Below are 15889 nucleotides of genomic sequence, written 5' to 3'. Positions count from 1 at the left end.
GGAATTTAGCTGGAATATAAACCATCTTAATACCACCACCCTTCCCTCACCCTGCTCAGGGGTACCCCGTAGCCTACAGAATGAGGCTCCATTCATGATCAGGCCCTGCCCATCCCTTCAGCAATACCCTTCTCTGTCTTGTCTATCCAACAAACTCCTACTCATCTCTCAAAACCCAGATATGGTATCTCCCACATTCTGAAGTCTTCCCTAACCTCTCAAAGACAAAGGGACTCTACTTCTGGGACTCTACTTCTCTCATCAACACAGCCCTACACTGTAATGAAAGGCCAGCTCCCTGCTCACCTGTGGACCTGCGGAAAGCGGGAGAGTGCCTGAGCTTTCCCTGTGTCTCTGTCACCTAGTGTAGGGCTTGCCATCTTGCAGGTACTTAACCGAGCATGTTCTATGCAGACCTGGCCTTAAGTGGTATCCTGCCTACCTGTCATTGCCCTTCCTATAGTGTCACTCCTGAAGGACTGGACTGGGTCTTGCAGTTTGCTTATCTCCTCCACTGTGCTGGGGTTCCCTGTTTCCTCGGGAGCCAAATAGGGCATCCAGCTGCTGTAACCTACCACCACCTGGACTCCCTTTGCACCTTGGAGGGAAGGAGATTGACTTCCACAATGCATAGGGCTGCCATGCGGGACACTGCCAGTCCGATGGCCTTCTCCAAGAAGAACAAGGTGCCGGGGACCAGCAGCCACTTCCAGAAGTTGGGTCCATGTAGGATGAGCAGGAGCCACATGGGGAGGTAGGACAGGTGGGTCCAGTAGAACACCTGTGGGTGTGAGGAAAGTAAGCTGCCAGAGCTCAAGGCTTGGGGTGGAACAGAGCCAGGGCTCGGAGCCATCCTTAAAAGCACAGTACCCAGAGCCTTGGCCCTACACACCCTCTCCTGGGGACCAGGCTGGGTAAAAGTTTTGGGAAGCTTCCTTGCTTCTTTGTTCTAGGGGCCTGGACCAGGGAGACTGTAAGGGAAGAGTCCTGGTGCCAGTGGCAAACATCTGATACATCTGCCGAAGGATGTTCTGGGAAAAGTAGAGCACCCTCAAAGGGCTCCTGAGCACCAATGGCCCATCACACCAACCCTTTCTCAGGGAAGGGGGATGGGGACAAAAAGAAAGACAGTAATGGTTTTCTGGGAGTAGAGAAGAAAGTGCTGAGTTTTAATATCTTCCCTGCTACTAGCTTGGGACCTTGGCCTGATATATTACTTTTCTGAGCATCAGATTCCTCATCAGTTAAATGAGGATGCTGACCCAGAGTAGGTGCTTTGTATATTTCTGATATGATCAGATCAGTCCAGGCGATAGCCAGGGTTCTAAACTGAATCCTCTATGACCTCCTAAGTCTTGAGGAGGCTAGAGAGAGGGACGTAAAGATGAAACTAACATGTTTGGAGCACCTATGTTCCAGCTGTGTAGTTACTGGCTTCACATATATTATCTTATTTAATTCCTAAAATAACTTTGAAGGTAGATTATAGCTCTATTTTATAGATGAGGAAGCTGAATGGCCTGTAAATAGTAGTGTGGGGATTAGAACCCTGGTGAACCTGTTCCTTCCCCTCCCTGTACCATCTTGAGCCCAGTTTAAGCCAATTAGGGCAAGAGGACAAGTGAGGAAAAAGGCAGAATCTTCCAGAGCAAAATATTTGCACTTGGAAGACATTAACTACAGTCCAAAGGCAGAACTCAAATCATATGCATAACATACAGACTAGCCTGGGATCTTCCTGGGCTCTGGAGTAATTAGAAGGGACACGGCATGAAACGAAGGTGGGAGCCCAGCCTGGGAGAGGCAGAGGGGCAAGGGCTGGTCACCTCGAAGTGGCCACTCCTGCGGATGCAGGGGCTGGAGCAGACAAACATGAGGAGCAGCAGCAGCAAGAGCGCCACACCGGTCGGGGATGCCAAGCCATGGACCCAGCCAATACCAGGCCTCGTGGTGAGCAGCAGTTCCCAAAACCGGAAGGGGCTAGACTCAGACTGAGCCTGGAGTGCTGGAGACAAGCACAAGACAAGTACAAGCTCTTTCCACTCCATGTTCCCTTCGTGGTCCCCACTCCGCCCCCATAAGAAACCCATGCATGCAGGGACTTTCATCCAGAGCACTGGCTTATCCAGGCACCCCTTTTCCACACACTGGGCAGGAAGGACACACGAGGGCTGGATAACCGAGTGGTCTGTGAAAGACTCGGGTCCCACAATCTCCCCAGCCTCGGGGCCACTCACCGAAGTTCACAATGTGGGCCACAGTGTGCACAAGGGAGAGCCCGACAACCACGTAGCCCATAAGCTGGTGGAACTGGATGTTTTGGTCCAGAGGCAGGACCTGAGCCAGCCACGTGGCCCGCAGCCATGTGAGGCAGCGCCTGAGCATCAGCACCTGGCGGGCAAAGCAGCGGGGAGCCTCAGCTGGCTGTCTCGCTGTCCTGTCCTCCTTCCCCAGCAGTTGTCTTCCTGAGCTGGGTGGGCTTCCTGGAGGGGCCCCCTCACCATCCCCCCAGCCCCCAAGCCTGGGCCCACAGCTGGAGTCTCTAAAGTAGGGTCTCCAAAATTGGAATGGGAAGAGAAAATGTTACAGAACACTTGCCGATATTACTTTTATCTAAATGCATGAGAAGCACATGCGCTTTTACTAATATTTAATATCTATGTTGACATAGTGCCCTCATTGAGTCTATATGTCAGATGGGCACATGTCACGTGTGGTTCTCGAGGTGTCCTAGAGGAAGACCTGGCTTTTAAGGGACTTTTGATGAGGGGTTCCTCACTTGCTCTTTTGCTCTCAATGTAATTATGCACACCTGGATGTGTGGATGTGCAGACTACATTGTCTGGTTTTAATTTAACTAAGCTAATGGCTCCTCACAGAAAGCACACGTATCTTAAAAATGTTCACTGCAAAGAAAGTGCAGATTGAAAATAATATTAATAATGCAATAGCAAGTGACCAAGAAAATGAGTCACGTATCTCCCACTTCTGGTATGAACTTTTTATAGCCAGTTATGAGGTTAAAAATACAATCCACACTCATCAGAAGCTGATAGTATCCAGATGAATATTTAAACTAGAAATGTACATCCCTGATCATTAAGAACGAACCTTGCCTTATAGTTATATACTGCCATAAGTCTATTGGCTAATGATAATAGAGCATGCATGTAATTATAAGTAAATGAACATATATTAGGTTATTGGAAAGGTCTTTGTTTTCTGTTTGTTTTTGTTTTGTTTTGCTTTGTTTTAATTGTAGGAGTGTGCAAAAATGCTCGGTGACCTCACTCCCCGGCCCAGAGGATCAATAACATTGATTCCCTAGTCTGACATTTGAGGCCTCTTGAAGTATTCCCTCTGGTTGGAGCCCTGCCAAGGAGCCAGCTCCACCTCCTTGGGATCCACCACAGGGTTGTTGTGCAGATCAAATTGAAGGTGCTTAGCACCCTGATTGGAATGTAGTAAAGTGCACAACAATGCCAGCTGTATTATTTATGAGCTGTGTGATTATAGACAAGCTACTGTCCCTCTCTGGGCCTCAGTCTCCAATGCTGAGTGTCACCGCAGTTGATTTCTAAGATGTCATCCTGCCCTGGCACCCCAGGTGTCCTCATGTGGGTCGTTTTATCTACAAGGAGCCTACATCAACCCCCTGCCCACTTCCCTACACTGTGTCCTCAGAGCCCTACCACGATGAAGCTGCAGTCAAAGTTGAGGCATTGGCCACAGCCCTTGGCCACCATGACGCTGACGCCGAGGGCCCGGTGCGCGCTAGCTGCCAGCGCGAAGAGCAGCACGTGGAGGCCCACGTAGGCGGTCAAGCAGAGGAGCTGGCTGCGGTGGTTGTGCCAGTAGGCGGAGGTCAGTGGGCGAGGCCGGTACCGGCACCGCGGAGCACTGGGCGGCTTCAGCCAGTGGGCAGCGCTGCGAGAGAGGGGGTCCACTCAAGAGGGATGCGGTGGGGCGTGCTGGGGTCAGAAGGAATCTGGATGGGTCTGATGGGACCACTGGAATCTGAACATAGAGACTCACTCCCTCTGCAGCCCCCCAGCTCTTTGGAGCCTTGTGGCAAGCAGGCCAGCTTCCTTTCAGAGTAGAAAACAGCTCAAACAGCTTGCTTACAGTTACACGGCTAAGTGGAGCTGCGATGGAACTCTGGTCGGTCTGATGCCACATCTGTGGCTATTTTCATTATCTCTCCTGACTTGCCAACTGAGAAGGGTTGTGGCAAATAACCCACAAGAAAGTTAATACATAAAGAGAATGTACTACAAACCTGGCCCTATTCAGTGCTTGGAGTCAGACAAACTTGAGTCTATTACAACCTATTTGTATTATTTCTCCACAGCCCTCATCACATTTGTATTCCTTTAGTTACGTATTTGTTTGATATAAATTACGTGCAGCCCCAGCAGGGCACGGCCATCATTCAGAATAGTGGCTAGTACATAGTAGCTGCCTGACCAAGTTGAATAAATGACTGCCTTTTCAAATTACTTGTGTGATCCTAGGCATATTCATGTGAAGTAACTTTAATTTCCTTTTGTAACTTTAATTCCTTTTATAACTTTAATTTCCTTTTCCAAATGTACCAGTTTATGCTCAGCACATAGTAGGTGCATAATCCTGAGTTGACTCCGAAGCGACACAGTAGAAAATTGAGGTATGACAATAGCCGCCCTGCGGGATAGATCTTTGTCCCCTATGAAAAAGTGGGCATGACTGGGCTAAGCTGGCTTGGGGCACGGTGGGGTGGGGCGGGGTTGGGCTGGAGACCCGCTAGGCTGGTCTGGGCGGGGCTTCGCTGATCTGGGGCGGAGCTGGGCTGCGACGGGGCTGGGCTGGGCTGGGTTAAACTGGGCAGAGCTCATCTGGGGCAACGGGGCGGGACTGAGGGATCGCGAGTGAGTTCAGGGCACTCTTCGCACCTGGACTGTAACCCAACGCGTGCAGTGCCCTTGCCGGAGATCGGGCCGTACCTGATGGTCAGGTTCTCCATAACCCCGGGGAAGCGCTGCAGTTCGTCTCGGAGCTCGTCGAAGGTAATGGTACCGCTGCAGTCCTTGTCGGCCGACTCGAAGAGCGCCAGCGTTAGCTGGTCCAGCTTCTCCTCCGGCAGCGAGATGGCACTCTCCCGCAGGCAGGACTGCAGCACCGTGCGCAGCTCGTCCGCGTCGATGGAACCGCTGCCTGTTCCCAGTGGGGATTAAGCCGAGAGTGGGTGCCTGCCCCCGAGCCGCACTCTGTACCTGCAGGCACCCCTGCCTTGCACAATCATTGCATGGAGTGATGAACTTTTCCTGATCGCCCACCTCCATCCTCCCGCCAACCAACTCCCTTCTGCGAGATAGACCAGGCAGTCAAAGGACCCAGGCAGTCGTCGGACATGTGTCGCCCGCGGCTCGCAAACTTTCCATGGCTTCCTACTGCGGAGCTCAACAGAAATTAACGCCTTCCCAAGCATGGACAATCTTTGGCCTTGGTGCATGCCTTTCTGCAGAATCTGTTGTTCTCCATCTTGTAGCAGATTCTGCTCATCGGTATTGTCCCGACAGGCCACATCTGGGCATGCAATTCCAGCATGAGGCCTTATGTGAAAGTGATGTAAAAAGGAAGCCAAAACTATCAATTGAGATGAAATTTGGGGCGTTTTTCCCCTGTACATATTTTCATTCTTCAGGAGCAGGAGGACCCGTCATTAATGATTCCTTGGCCCTCTTTGGATATAGACACACTCGTGGCAACATTCTTCCACCCCATATTAGCTATGTGATGCTGGGCTATAAGGCATTTAGAGTAGTGAAGCCTGCTCTGCTTGTCTCAGGAAGTGGGATAATAATTCCTCCCTTTAAGAACTGGTTCAAGGACGAGAGATAATTAATTACAAAGTACTTAACACAGAATTTAGAAGAAGGTAGTTGCACATAAATGCAAAGTCTTATTACTTTTGTGATCATTATTTGGGCCAAAGCCAAAGTCCGTAATCACAATCAGTGCAGAGCCTAACATATCCCTCTCCAGCCACACCTCCTATCCCCAGCTTTTCTAGTCAAGAGCCACCATGCAACAGGTTTCTGAGCACATCCCGAATGCCAGTCCCTCCCTTGCACCCTTCACACCCTCTCGTCTGTTGAGCTTTATTCTCTCCTTGGGCAGTGCAAATCCAGGGTCCTCCTTCACGATCATCCTCATGCGCACATTCTTCTTCCTCATCCCTCTGTCCTTCTATTCCCCTGGCCCTAAAAATATCCCATCTCTGGGTGAATCCGACCACCTGTTTTCTCCTTTCCTACTCCGGGGCAGCTAAGTGGCATTGCTGAAGAACAGTCTCCGAGAGGGCAGGAAGTATTTGATCCCCAGAAAGGCCTGCAACTTGCCAGATAGGCCTCTCCTACTTCTCTGTTAAGGTCACTCTCACATTGCCTGCAACAAGTCCTGTCTCCTTCCCCACTTCTGTCTTCGCGAGTATGAGTGTGCTGCTTCCTCCTGTTACAGGCCAACCTCTCCGTCAAACCTCACATATGAGCAAAGCTTGGTGGTCAGAAAAGTCAGTGAAAAGGATCCCATGATGACTCCTGGAGTGGAGTCTGAGGAGGATGCTTGGGAAGCAGGCATGGTGAATTGCCCATGGAGTGGGGGGCGGAGGGAGCTGTCAACTTAGGGAAAAGGGTTCCAGGAATGATGTCTGGTTAGACTGGGAATGGGAGCCAGAGAAACCCCACAGGCCAGAAGGCCTTGCCCAGAAGCAGGTCTGCAGCTAGGCTGAGCTTGACAGGATGGAAGTCCAGCCCTGTGTCTCTCCTGCTCAACACTCTTCGATGGCTCCACATTGCTCACTGCACTGAGATCGAGGCCTATGTAGTCTGGCCTCACTCACCATCCCAGTCTCATTGGGTGCTTCTTTCCCATTTCAGCTCCTTTGGCTCTGATTCCAAGCCTTCTGAGACCCTTTAAGTTACAAAGTCACCGAAGATGTAAATACCAGAATATTCATTGCAGCATCATTTATGATGCCCATTCCCCCCACCCCCAGAGGGGAACGAGAAAGGAATTCTCCATTTTGGTAACAAGGTCTGAGTAAATAGTAATAGTAATAAACAGCTGATATCTATAAAGAGTGTACCTGTACTAGGCATTGTCTTGAGTTTACGTAAGTTAACTACTTTAATCTTCATATAAACATCATGAGTATGTAGTATTATTATGACCATTATTCTCATGTAATACATGAAGAAATTGAAACATGAAGGAACTTGTCCAAGGTCACCTGGTTAGTAACTGGTGGAGCTGAGATTTGAGCCTAGGTAAACTGGCCTCAGAGTCAGAAATCTTAACTACTAGGCTGAGCTACATGGAGCATGGGATCACATACATAACAGTAGGGTATGATACAGGCACTAAAAATAATGTTATAACTACATTGACTTACCATTTCACACCCACTAGATTTGCTATTATATATAAAAAAAAAAATTCTGGCAAGGACATGGAGAAATTGGAACCCTTGTGTATTGCTGGTAGGAATATAAAATGGTGTAACTGCTGTGGGAAAGATTATGGCAGTTCCTCAAAAAATAGAATTGCCATATGATCCAACAATTCCACTTCTGGATATATGCCACAGGAATTGAAATCATAGTCTTAAAGAACTATTTGTACACCTATGTTCATTGCAGCATTATTTGCAATAGTCGAGAGGTGAAAACAACCCAAGCATCCATTGATAAATGAACGGATAGACAAAATGAGATACATATGTACAATAAATTATTTGTTATTCAGTCTTTAAAAGAATGAAATCTTGTCACCTAGTACAACATGGATCTTGAAGACATTATGCTAAATGAAATAAGCCGGTCACAAAAGGACAAATATTGTGTGCTTCCACTTATATGATATACCTAGAAAAATCAAATTCATAGAGACAGAAAGTAGAATGGTGGTTGCCAGGGGCTGAAGGAGAGAGTAATGGGAGTTAGTGTTTAACGGGTACGGAGTTTTAATTTGGAAAAGTGAAAAAGTCCTGGAAATAGATGGTGGTAACGGTTGCACAACAGTGTGAATATACTTAACGCTGCTAAACTGTACACACAAAAATGGTTAAAATGATAAATTTAATGGTATGTATACTTACTACAATAAAAATGATGTTATAAAGCAGTATAGTCTTACATGAACAAACGTTCAAATTGTTTAGTAATAAAAGACAATATATATAGTATTGTTTTAAAAATGTGTGTTTGTGGTCAGTTAGAAGACAATATAGAAAAATATTATGGGTAATTTTTGCTTTCTTATTTAAACTATTCTAAAATGTTCACTGTGGGCTTAGATTATTATTGTTATAAAGGAAAAGCAACAAAGAGATTTCTTTTTTCAAACATAGAAGAAAAAAAAAGGAAAGCTCTGGTTTCTGGTGAGTCGAATCGAGGGCATTCGTCTCCTGGGCCAGAATCCTCTCTTCTCCCCCATTCCCCACAAAGGGGAGGCAGAGACCAGACAGACCATAGGTGTGGCATTGGATAGAGAGAGAAAGAACTGTCAGCCTTACCTGGAGAAAACAGCCCTGTGCTGGGCACGGCACAGAGATGGGCTGATTCCCTTTGTCCCCTCCCACTGAGTCCCCTCTCTCCCAGAGTGTCCTTACCATCGACATCATACACCTGGAAGAGAAATTTGAGTTTGTCCATGGGGTTGCCGTGAATGAGCAGGTTCAGCGCCTCCTTCAGCTCCTGGAGGGTGATGGTGCCGCTTCCATCGGAGTCAAACAGAGCAAAGAACCGCTCCGCAAAGAAGGGCTGTGGTGGGAAAAGGGGTGGAGACGGGGTGGTGGAATTCGGACAGGACTCTAGTGCTATCCGCCAACGAGGCCACACCACGACTTCAGTGTCCATGGCCCATCCCGCCTGCTAAGAGCAAGTTTGGGCTCTGGTGAAAGAACTATTCAGAACCCTACAGTGAGGATGCACTTGTGTCTGGGGCTCAAGCCCCCTTCTGGCCCCTGGGCCTGGGCATTGGTATAAGCTCTGTGTCCCTACATACCATCATCTTCATCAGCCTCGCAGTCCTGACCTCTGGTGGTCCCTTAATCAACATGGGAAAGGGTCAGACAGAGGATCCCCCTGTAGGATCTCCCAGGTCCTGTCTATCCCTCTTAGGGTGACCTCCAGAGAAAAGTAAACCCTGAGAAGAACTTACGGAGTAGATGTCACTTGAATACCTGTGTCTTTTCCTTGTTGTTTACACTGCCTACCATATACACTTAAGACGTAGTCCTAAATGCCAATTCTCCCTCCCTCCTTCTTTCTTTCTTTCTTTCTTTCTTTCTTTCTTTCTTTCTTTCTTTCTTTCTTTCTTTCTTTTTCTTTTTTCTTTCTTCTCTCTTTCTCTCTTTCTCTCTCTCTTTCTCTCTTTCTTTCTTTCTTTATGTCCTGCATAGCCCCTCCTTGCCAGATCTGGTGGTAGGCACTGGAAAAATAAAGAAGACAGGCTTGGTCACTCCCAGCTCTGCTGCGCCCTGGATGCTGTCCTCCAGGCAGGGAGAGAAGCCTGCAGGGATTTTGTGTCTGACCTAAAGAAACCATGAGTTCACATGAAGCATGAAGTCTAGTGTGGACAGTCAAGGCTGCCCTGGCTTTACTCTTTTCCCCAGATCCATTGAGTATTTGCCTTTATTATTCTCTACCATCCTGAATGGCCTCTGTCTTAAAACATTTCACAGCTTCCTGTTATGATGGTAATGTGTCGTTAGGCAGAAGGTCTTTTTTTCCTTCCCTACAATTACAACGGAAGGAGGCAGAGCATTTAGAGTCCTTAGTGGTACCACAGGCACCGGCAAGTGAGTGGCCCTCCAATCCAAACAGGGGCATTCAAACGTTTGTTGGCTCGCCTTTATCAAGGACACAGGCCACCAAATGCCATCGCAAAGGACAGTTGGGGAGAGAAGTTGGCTTCTGCAGGCTCACTCCTCTGATCTCTCTGCTAATGTCACCATTGTTTTTCAAGCATGCAGACTATTATGGACGTGGGCAGAAGACCACGAAACTGAGGACTGGGAATGGTGTGATGGTGGGAAAAACTTATTTCCTGGAAGGAGGCTTACATCATAACACTGCCTCTGCCCCAGAGGCCAGTGGGAATTGTGAGGTCAATAATTTTTCTCGAGATTTGACAAGCTACTGATTTCCAACTTCATGTGTTGTTTCGAAGATCATAGGAGGTATGGCAAGCAAGAGAGATGGAAGGGCCCCAGTAGCACAGACAGAAACACTTCGATTCTGCTAGCATTGGAGCCTTAAGCCCGGAGGAACTCTCAGGGCCCTCGCTTCTGGAGTGGACACTTGCCTCTTTTACATTCAGGGCTGTTTTGAATTCTTGCAGGTCGATCTCTCGGTCTTCTCCTGCAATGGTCTCAAACTGCTGTGTCACCCACTGAAGCCATTTGGCATCCTCCTTGGCACTCACGGTGCTGAGAGACAAAGGAGACAGGCATATGGGTTTGGCGAAGCCAAGGGCTTACAGTGGTCCCAGGACCTCTGCTTACTTCTAGCGAGGGCCTCAGGCTTCCCATGGGGTTGACTCAGTACGGCCATGGGAGCAGAGCCTCCTCACAGCTGCTGCTTTCGTCTCTAAGTCACTGTCTCTTCTTTTCATCTCCCATTGGCTGGCCTAGGTTTGTGTCTCTTTAGGTTCTGTAAGGACAGGGCCCCAGTGAGATGGACCCAAGACTGTGGACATAAGGTTAAAAATGGCACACTACAGGAGCGCTGTCAACAGGATGACAATGACTTTCCCACTCACATTTACACAGGTCTGTACCGTTTCCCAAATGCTTCCTACCCACTACTTCATTTGGTCTCTGTGACAATCTGGTGGACCATGATATTTTACAGGGAGGAAATAGTCTCAAAGCAGTCGAGTAATTTAGCAAAATTTACTCAGCAGTTGAGAGACAGAGAGACAGTTCAAATCCAAAGCCAGTGTTTTTTCCATCACTCCCCAGGGCCTTCACCCTGTGCTAGAACACTTATAGCACAAGCCACCCCGGAATTCAGACTTTGGGTCTTGACTCTGCAGGTCCAGGGCTCATTCTACAAAACCCCAAGGGTATCAGCTGTCTAAAACCATCACGGGTGAGCTATCTATCCAATGATCTGAACAGAGGTTAGTGATGAAATGAGAACACCACTTCCTTAGGCATCAGGACACAACAAACCAAAAATGAGGCACTGAGTGAGGATTTATAGCAGCATCCTGTTGCTACAAATTTTCCTCTGAAAGAATGGCTACCTATAAGTTTGATATAACTTTAAATAATTTAGCAAAATCAGTCCTCATTAGTTGGAGATTCCATATTTGCAAATTAACCTACTCGTTATTTGTAACTCCCAAATCAATACTTGCAGCATCTTAAGCAATCCTTGTGGATATGAGCAAAGCAGTGATGAATTTTGAATCTCCTGATGCACACGTTACCAGCTGAGGTTAAATAAGGCAACATTCTGCCTTCTTGTTTCAGTTCTCATACTGTGAACGAGTGTCTTTTTCACCATCTATTCAGTGCTGCATGTTTCACATTTCCGTGCCTTTGTTGGTGATGTTGCTCTTTAAAATAGCCCCCTAGAGTAGTGTTGAAGAGCTGTCTAGTTTTCTAAGCACAAAAAGGCTGGGATGTGCCTTACAGAGAAAACACATGTTAGATAAGCTTTGTTCATATATGAGTTCTAGTGCTATTGACTGTGAGTTCTATTTAACTTTAACAAATCAAAGTTAAAGGAGTCTTTAAACAGAAACACATATAACACAAGGTTATATACTGCTCGTTTGATGAAAAATTTGTGCCCAGATGTTGGCAGGAACCAAGATGTATTTTTCCCTAGAAGTAATTGTTCAGGATTCTCTACCTCAGTGTTTACAGTGACTTTATAGAACATAACAATCATGAATAACAAGAATCAACTATATTTATAAATAAGGATTAAAAATAAATGAGTTAACTTCTGTTTAAAGGACTAGAAAAAGAATAAGTACACACATACACAGGTAGAGGGATAGACTAATAAATATAAAATCTAAAATTAAGGAACTAGAAAACTAAAAAAGATCAAAGTGATAAATTTATTTCGATTATGATGATGGTTTTACAGATATCTATAAGTTGAAACTCACTAAATTGTTCATTTTAAATATGCAGTTGTACATTAATTATGCCTCAACGTAGTGAAGAAACAAATTAGTTCTTTGAAAAGACTAAATAGAAAATCATGAATAAAGAAAAAAAGTGAAAAAAATTATAACATTAACATTGAGAAAAGCAATAGAACCCCCAGAAAATGGAAGGCTACAGAAATATAAGAATGTCAAGTGCAAATGTTTAGTGAACTTAGAGAAATTAATTAATTTCAAGAAGTAATAACCTGAACTGACCAATAATCATTTAAGAAATTAGAAAGGCAGTTAAATGTTAACCATTTAAAATAATGTCAAACCCAGCTTGTTTTCATAGTCAAGTACTATCTGATCTTCAAAGAATAAGTCCAATGTCAAACTTTCTCAAATTGTAGAAAATAATGGTAAGTTTTACAATTTATTTTACCAAGCTAGCATTACCCAATCTCGATGAAGATAACACACACACAAAAGTAAATTCTAGACAATTTTAACTTATAGAGATGCAAAACTCAAACCAGAATATAACCAAATTAAAACTTGAAGTCTACTTTAAAAAATAATAATCTACCTTTATCAGGAAGGACTTATTCCAGTAATTTAAGGACAGTTCACTATTAAGAAATCTATTGACAACCTTCTACAACCCAACAGTACAGTCTGCTAAAGAGTAGTGGTTCTCAAACTGTCTGATATATGCCTGTTAGAAACAGAGGAAGCTCGCTAAAACACAACTTCGGAGTGGGACCCAAGAATCTGAACATTTAATCAGAACTCTGGATGTTTATGAACTACGCAGTGTGGGCCAGGCTCACAGCTGGAGAAACGCTGCCCTGAGGGTTAAACAGCCTCCACTTACTTCATCTCTCACACAGGAAGATATTCCATAAAGCAGAGAGAGCTCCGGAAAATAAGCTGCAGGTAAGTGCTAACCCAGGGAGAGTGGGGATTGGGTGTCTCAGAAATATGTGTTGGCCTGCAGAATGAGAAAGGTATCTCTGGGTATAAGGTGGAGAAGAGACTGAAACGGCTGGAGAGAGGTAGGGGGCGAGGGCATAGGATGTGAGGACGGAGGGGGGAAGGCAATTCCGAGGGAGACACAAGTCCTGACAAGGAACTGGGGATCTTCAGATGCCAGAGTTCCAGAGAATAATGTGCTCACAGAGGCTAGAATTGTCACCAAGAGGCCAGGATTTTAGGTCCAACCTTGCTTTGTATTAACTGAATACCTCATCCCACTGCACTATAGTTTCCTCATCTATGAAATGTGACAAGCATCCCTCCAGCCAAGGGCTGCCCTTAGGACCAAATGAGATTCTATTTGGGAAAGTACAACTGACGAGTACTGTACCAATGTTAGCTATTGTTATTAGTGTGAGTTGGCCAATTCCTTATTTTACAGATGAGAAAACAGGTCCAGAGAGAGCTGGTGGCTTATGCAAGACTGCACAGCTTGCTAGTAACCAAGCAAGAGCAGAGCTCAGTTTTCCTGACTTCTGCAGGCATAGTCACTCTTTGAAAGTCTTGCCCCGCCCCCAAAAGCAAAGAACACTTGCCTTTCCTTTGTCGCTGGCATGGGAAGCTTGACAAATGAACCACTCACCCTCTGTGCCCTTCAGGGTCTGGCTGGGTGGGGTCTCCTGGTATGCTCATCCTTTCTCCTGTCTTTCAGACCACAGGTCCCAGAGAAGCTGCCGTCTGTACAGTAGCCTCTATGGTAAAGCCCACAGCTCACCTCTCCCCAGCTCCTCCTCTTTCAGAGTTTCTTAAAGAGCTGCTCACACCCACAGCCATATGTTGACTGGCAGCTGGCTTGGTCTAGAGAAATTCCAAAAAGGAAGATTGATGCAAGGGCGGGGCAAGACTTTCCCTGGGAAGAATACTGGCTGCCTTCCCACTGCCCCCATATCTTCTACTTTTCCTCCCTTAAGGAGAGAATGCAAGTAAGAGATCTAGAAATGCGCCGCGAAAAAAATCACCAACAACTGGAGGCAGGCCCTGCTCCATACCAATGAGCTATGTGAGACTTATACGATCACATAAATGTCAATTACCAACAAAAATGTTGAGGCGCTTACTCTGAGCTGAGCCCTGTGCTAGGACTTTACACATGTTGTTCAATTTACTACATGATATGACCCTGCCTGGTGGACGTTAACAGTATCATTTTATGGATGAGAAAAGGGAAACTCAGATGGGTAGAGTAACATGTCCAGATGGCTTGGCAGGAATCAGCTATGATGTGCTGACTCTGGAGACTGCATTAACTATGCAAGATGTTAAACTCAGCCCCAACATACCATGAAAAAATATACTGGAACAGTCATTTGTAGGGGTTCCTGGTCCAAGGGATCCAGGGAAGGACAGAGGTCTGCAAGCTCTATTTGTTAAAAATGTAAGAGAAATTATACAATTACTTAAATAAAGCCACTCTGCAACTAAAATTCTAAGTGCTTATTATTTTTTGTCCTACCTGGCAAGAGATCAGCTTGGGCTGTTAAACCTCGACATTTGTTGAAAATTAGGACATCCTACTAGTGACCTTAGATGTTCCTGGTTTATTTCCAAATGAGAGAAATAATTTTGGTTTTGTTTTGTTTTAAAGCAAGTTGCTAGAGTTTACACCTGTCAGAATGACTATCATCAATAAGTCAAAAAACAACAAATGTTGGCAAGGATGGGGAAAAAAGGGAAACTCCATGCACTGTTGGTGGGATTGCAAATTGGTGCAGCCACTATAGAAAAAAGTTTCATAGTTCCTCAAAAAATTAAAAATAGAACTACCTTATGATCCGGAAATTGCAGTTTTGGGTATTTATCCAAAGAAAACCAAAACAATAATTTGAAAAGACATATGCACCCCTAGGTTCACTGCAGCATTATTTACAGTATTCAAGATATGGAAGCAACTTAAGTTATGGTACATATGTACAATGGAATATTACTCAGCCATAAAAAAAGAAGTCTTACCATTTGCAACAATATGGATAGACCTAGAAAGTATTATGCTAAGTGAAATAAGTCAGACAGAGAAAGACAAATACCATGTTATTTCACTTATACATGGAATCTGAAAACCGAAATAAATGAACCAACAGAACAGAAACAGACTCATAGATACAGAGAACAAACTGGTGAGTGCCAGGTTGGGAGACAGGGGGGTTGGGGAGGCTGAGTAAAAAAGGTGAAGAGCTAAGAAGTATGAATTGGCAGTAACAAAATAGTCATGGAATGTGAAGCACAGCGTAGAGAATTTAGTCAATAATATTGGAATAACTATGTATAGTGGCAGGTGGGTACTAGATTAATGGGGGAGATTATTTCTTAAATCGTATAAATGTATAACCACTATACTGTACATCTGAAACTAATATAAAATAATATTGAATGTCAACTCAAATTGAAAAATAAAAATAAAAATATATATATATATACACAAAATTGAAAAATAAAAAATTAAAGCAGATTGGTAGAAGAAATTTCTCCAATTCTGTGGCCTACATGGGATACTTTAAAGGGCTCTTCGGGTGGTAGTCATGTCAGGACTCTTGATTTAATGGGGGCTCAACGGAAGCCCCTCTGCTGTTACCCACATACTCCTCTACCCACAGGCTCAGCAGTTCTCATTTAGGCCAGGCCCAAGGCAAGATAAAGTTTGCAGAACTGAGATGATCTGATGATGATCTCTAGAAATGTTCTCATTCTGACTTGGCAAGAG

General features: G+C 45.3%; 1 protein-coding gene across 3 annotated transcripts in view; it reads right to left on the bottom strand.

Moving 5' to 3' along the window:
- The window catches only part of NOX5 (NADPH oxidase 5), a 30744-nt gene extending 16844 nt beyond the window's left edge, over positions 1 to 13900 (bottom strand). For all 3 annotated transcript variants that reach the window (XM_016145748.2, XM_016145749.2, XM_016145750.2), the window contains exons 1-8: positions 13775 to 13900; positions 10348 to 10471; positions 8651 to 8801; positions 4983 to 5193; positions 3693 to 3927; positions 2238 to 2391; positions 1827 to 2005; positions 599 to 781 (exon numbers count right to left, since the gene is read on the bottom strand). In XM_016145748.2, coding sequence (XP_016001234.2) covers positions 599 to 781; positions 1827 to 2005; positions 2238 to 2391; positions 3693 to 3927; positions 4983 to 5193; positions 8651 to 8801; positions 10348 to 10471; positions 13775 to 13824 — 1287 coding nt within the window. In that variant the 5' untranslated portion in view covers positions 13825 to 13900. The remainder of the gene's footprint in view (positions 1 to 598; positions 782 to 1826; positions 2006 to 2237; positions 2392 to 3692; positions 3928 to 4982; positions 5194 to 8650; positions 8802 to 10347; positions 10472 to 13774) is intronic.
- Positions 13901 to 15889: the final 1989 nt, after the last annotated feature.

The sequence above is a fragment of the Rousettus aegyptiacus genome, unplaced genomic scaffold (assembly GCF_014176215.1).
Source record: "Rousettus aegyptiacus isolate mRouAeg1 unplaced genomic scaffold, mRouAeg1.p scaffold_m13_p_3, whole genome shotgun sequence".
Taxonomy (NCBI): domain Eukaryota; kingdom Metazoa; phylum Chordata; class Mammalia; order Chiroptera; family Pteropodidae; genus Rousettus; species Rousettus aegyptiacus.
The sequence above is the reverse complement of the archived record's forward strand: the minus strand, read 5'-3'. Positions and strand labels throughout refer to the sequence as shown.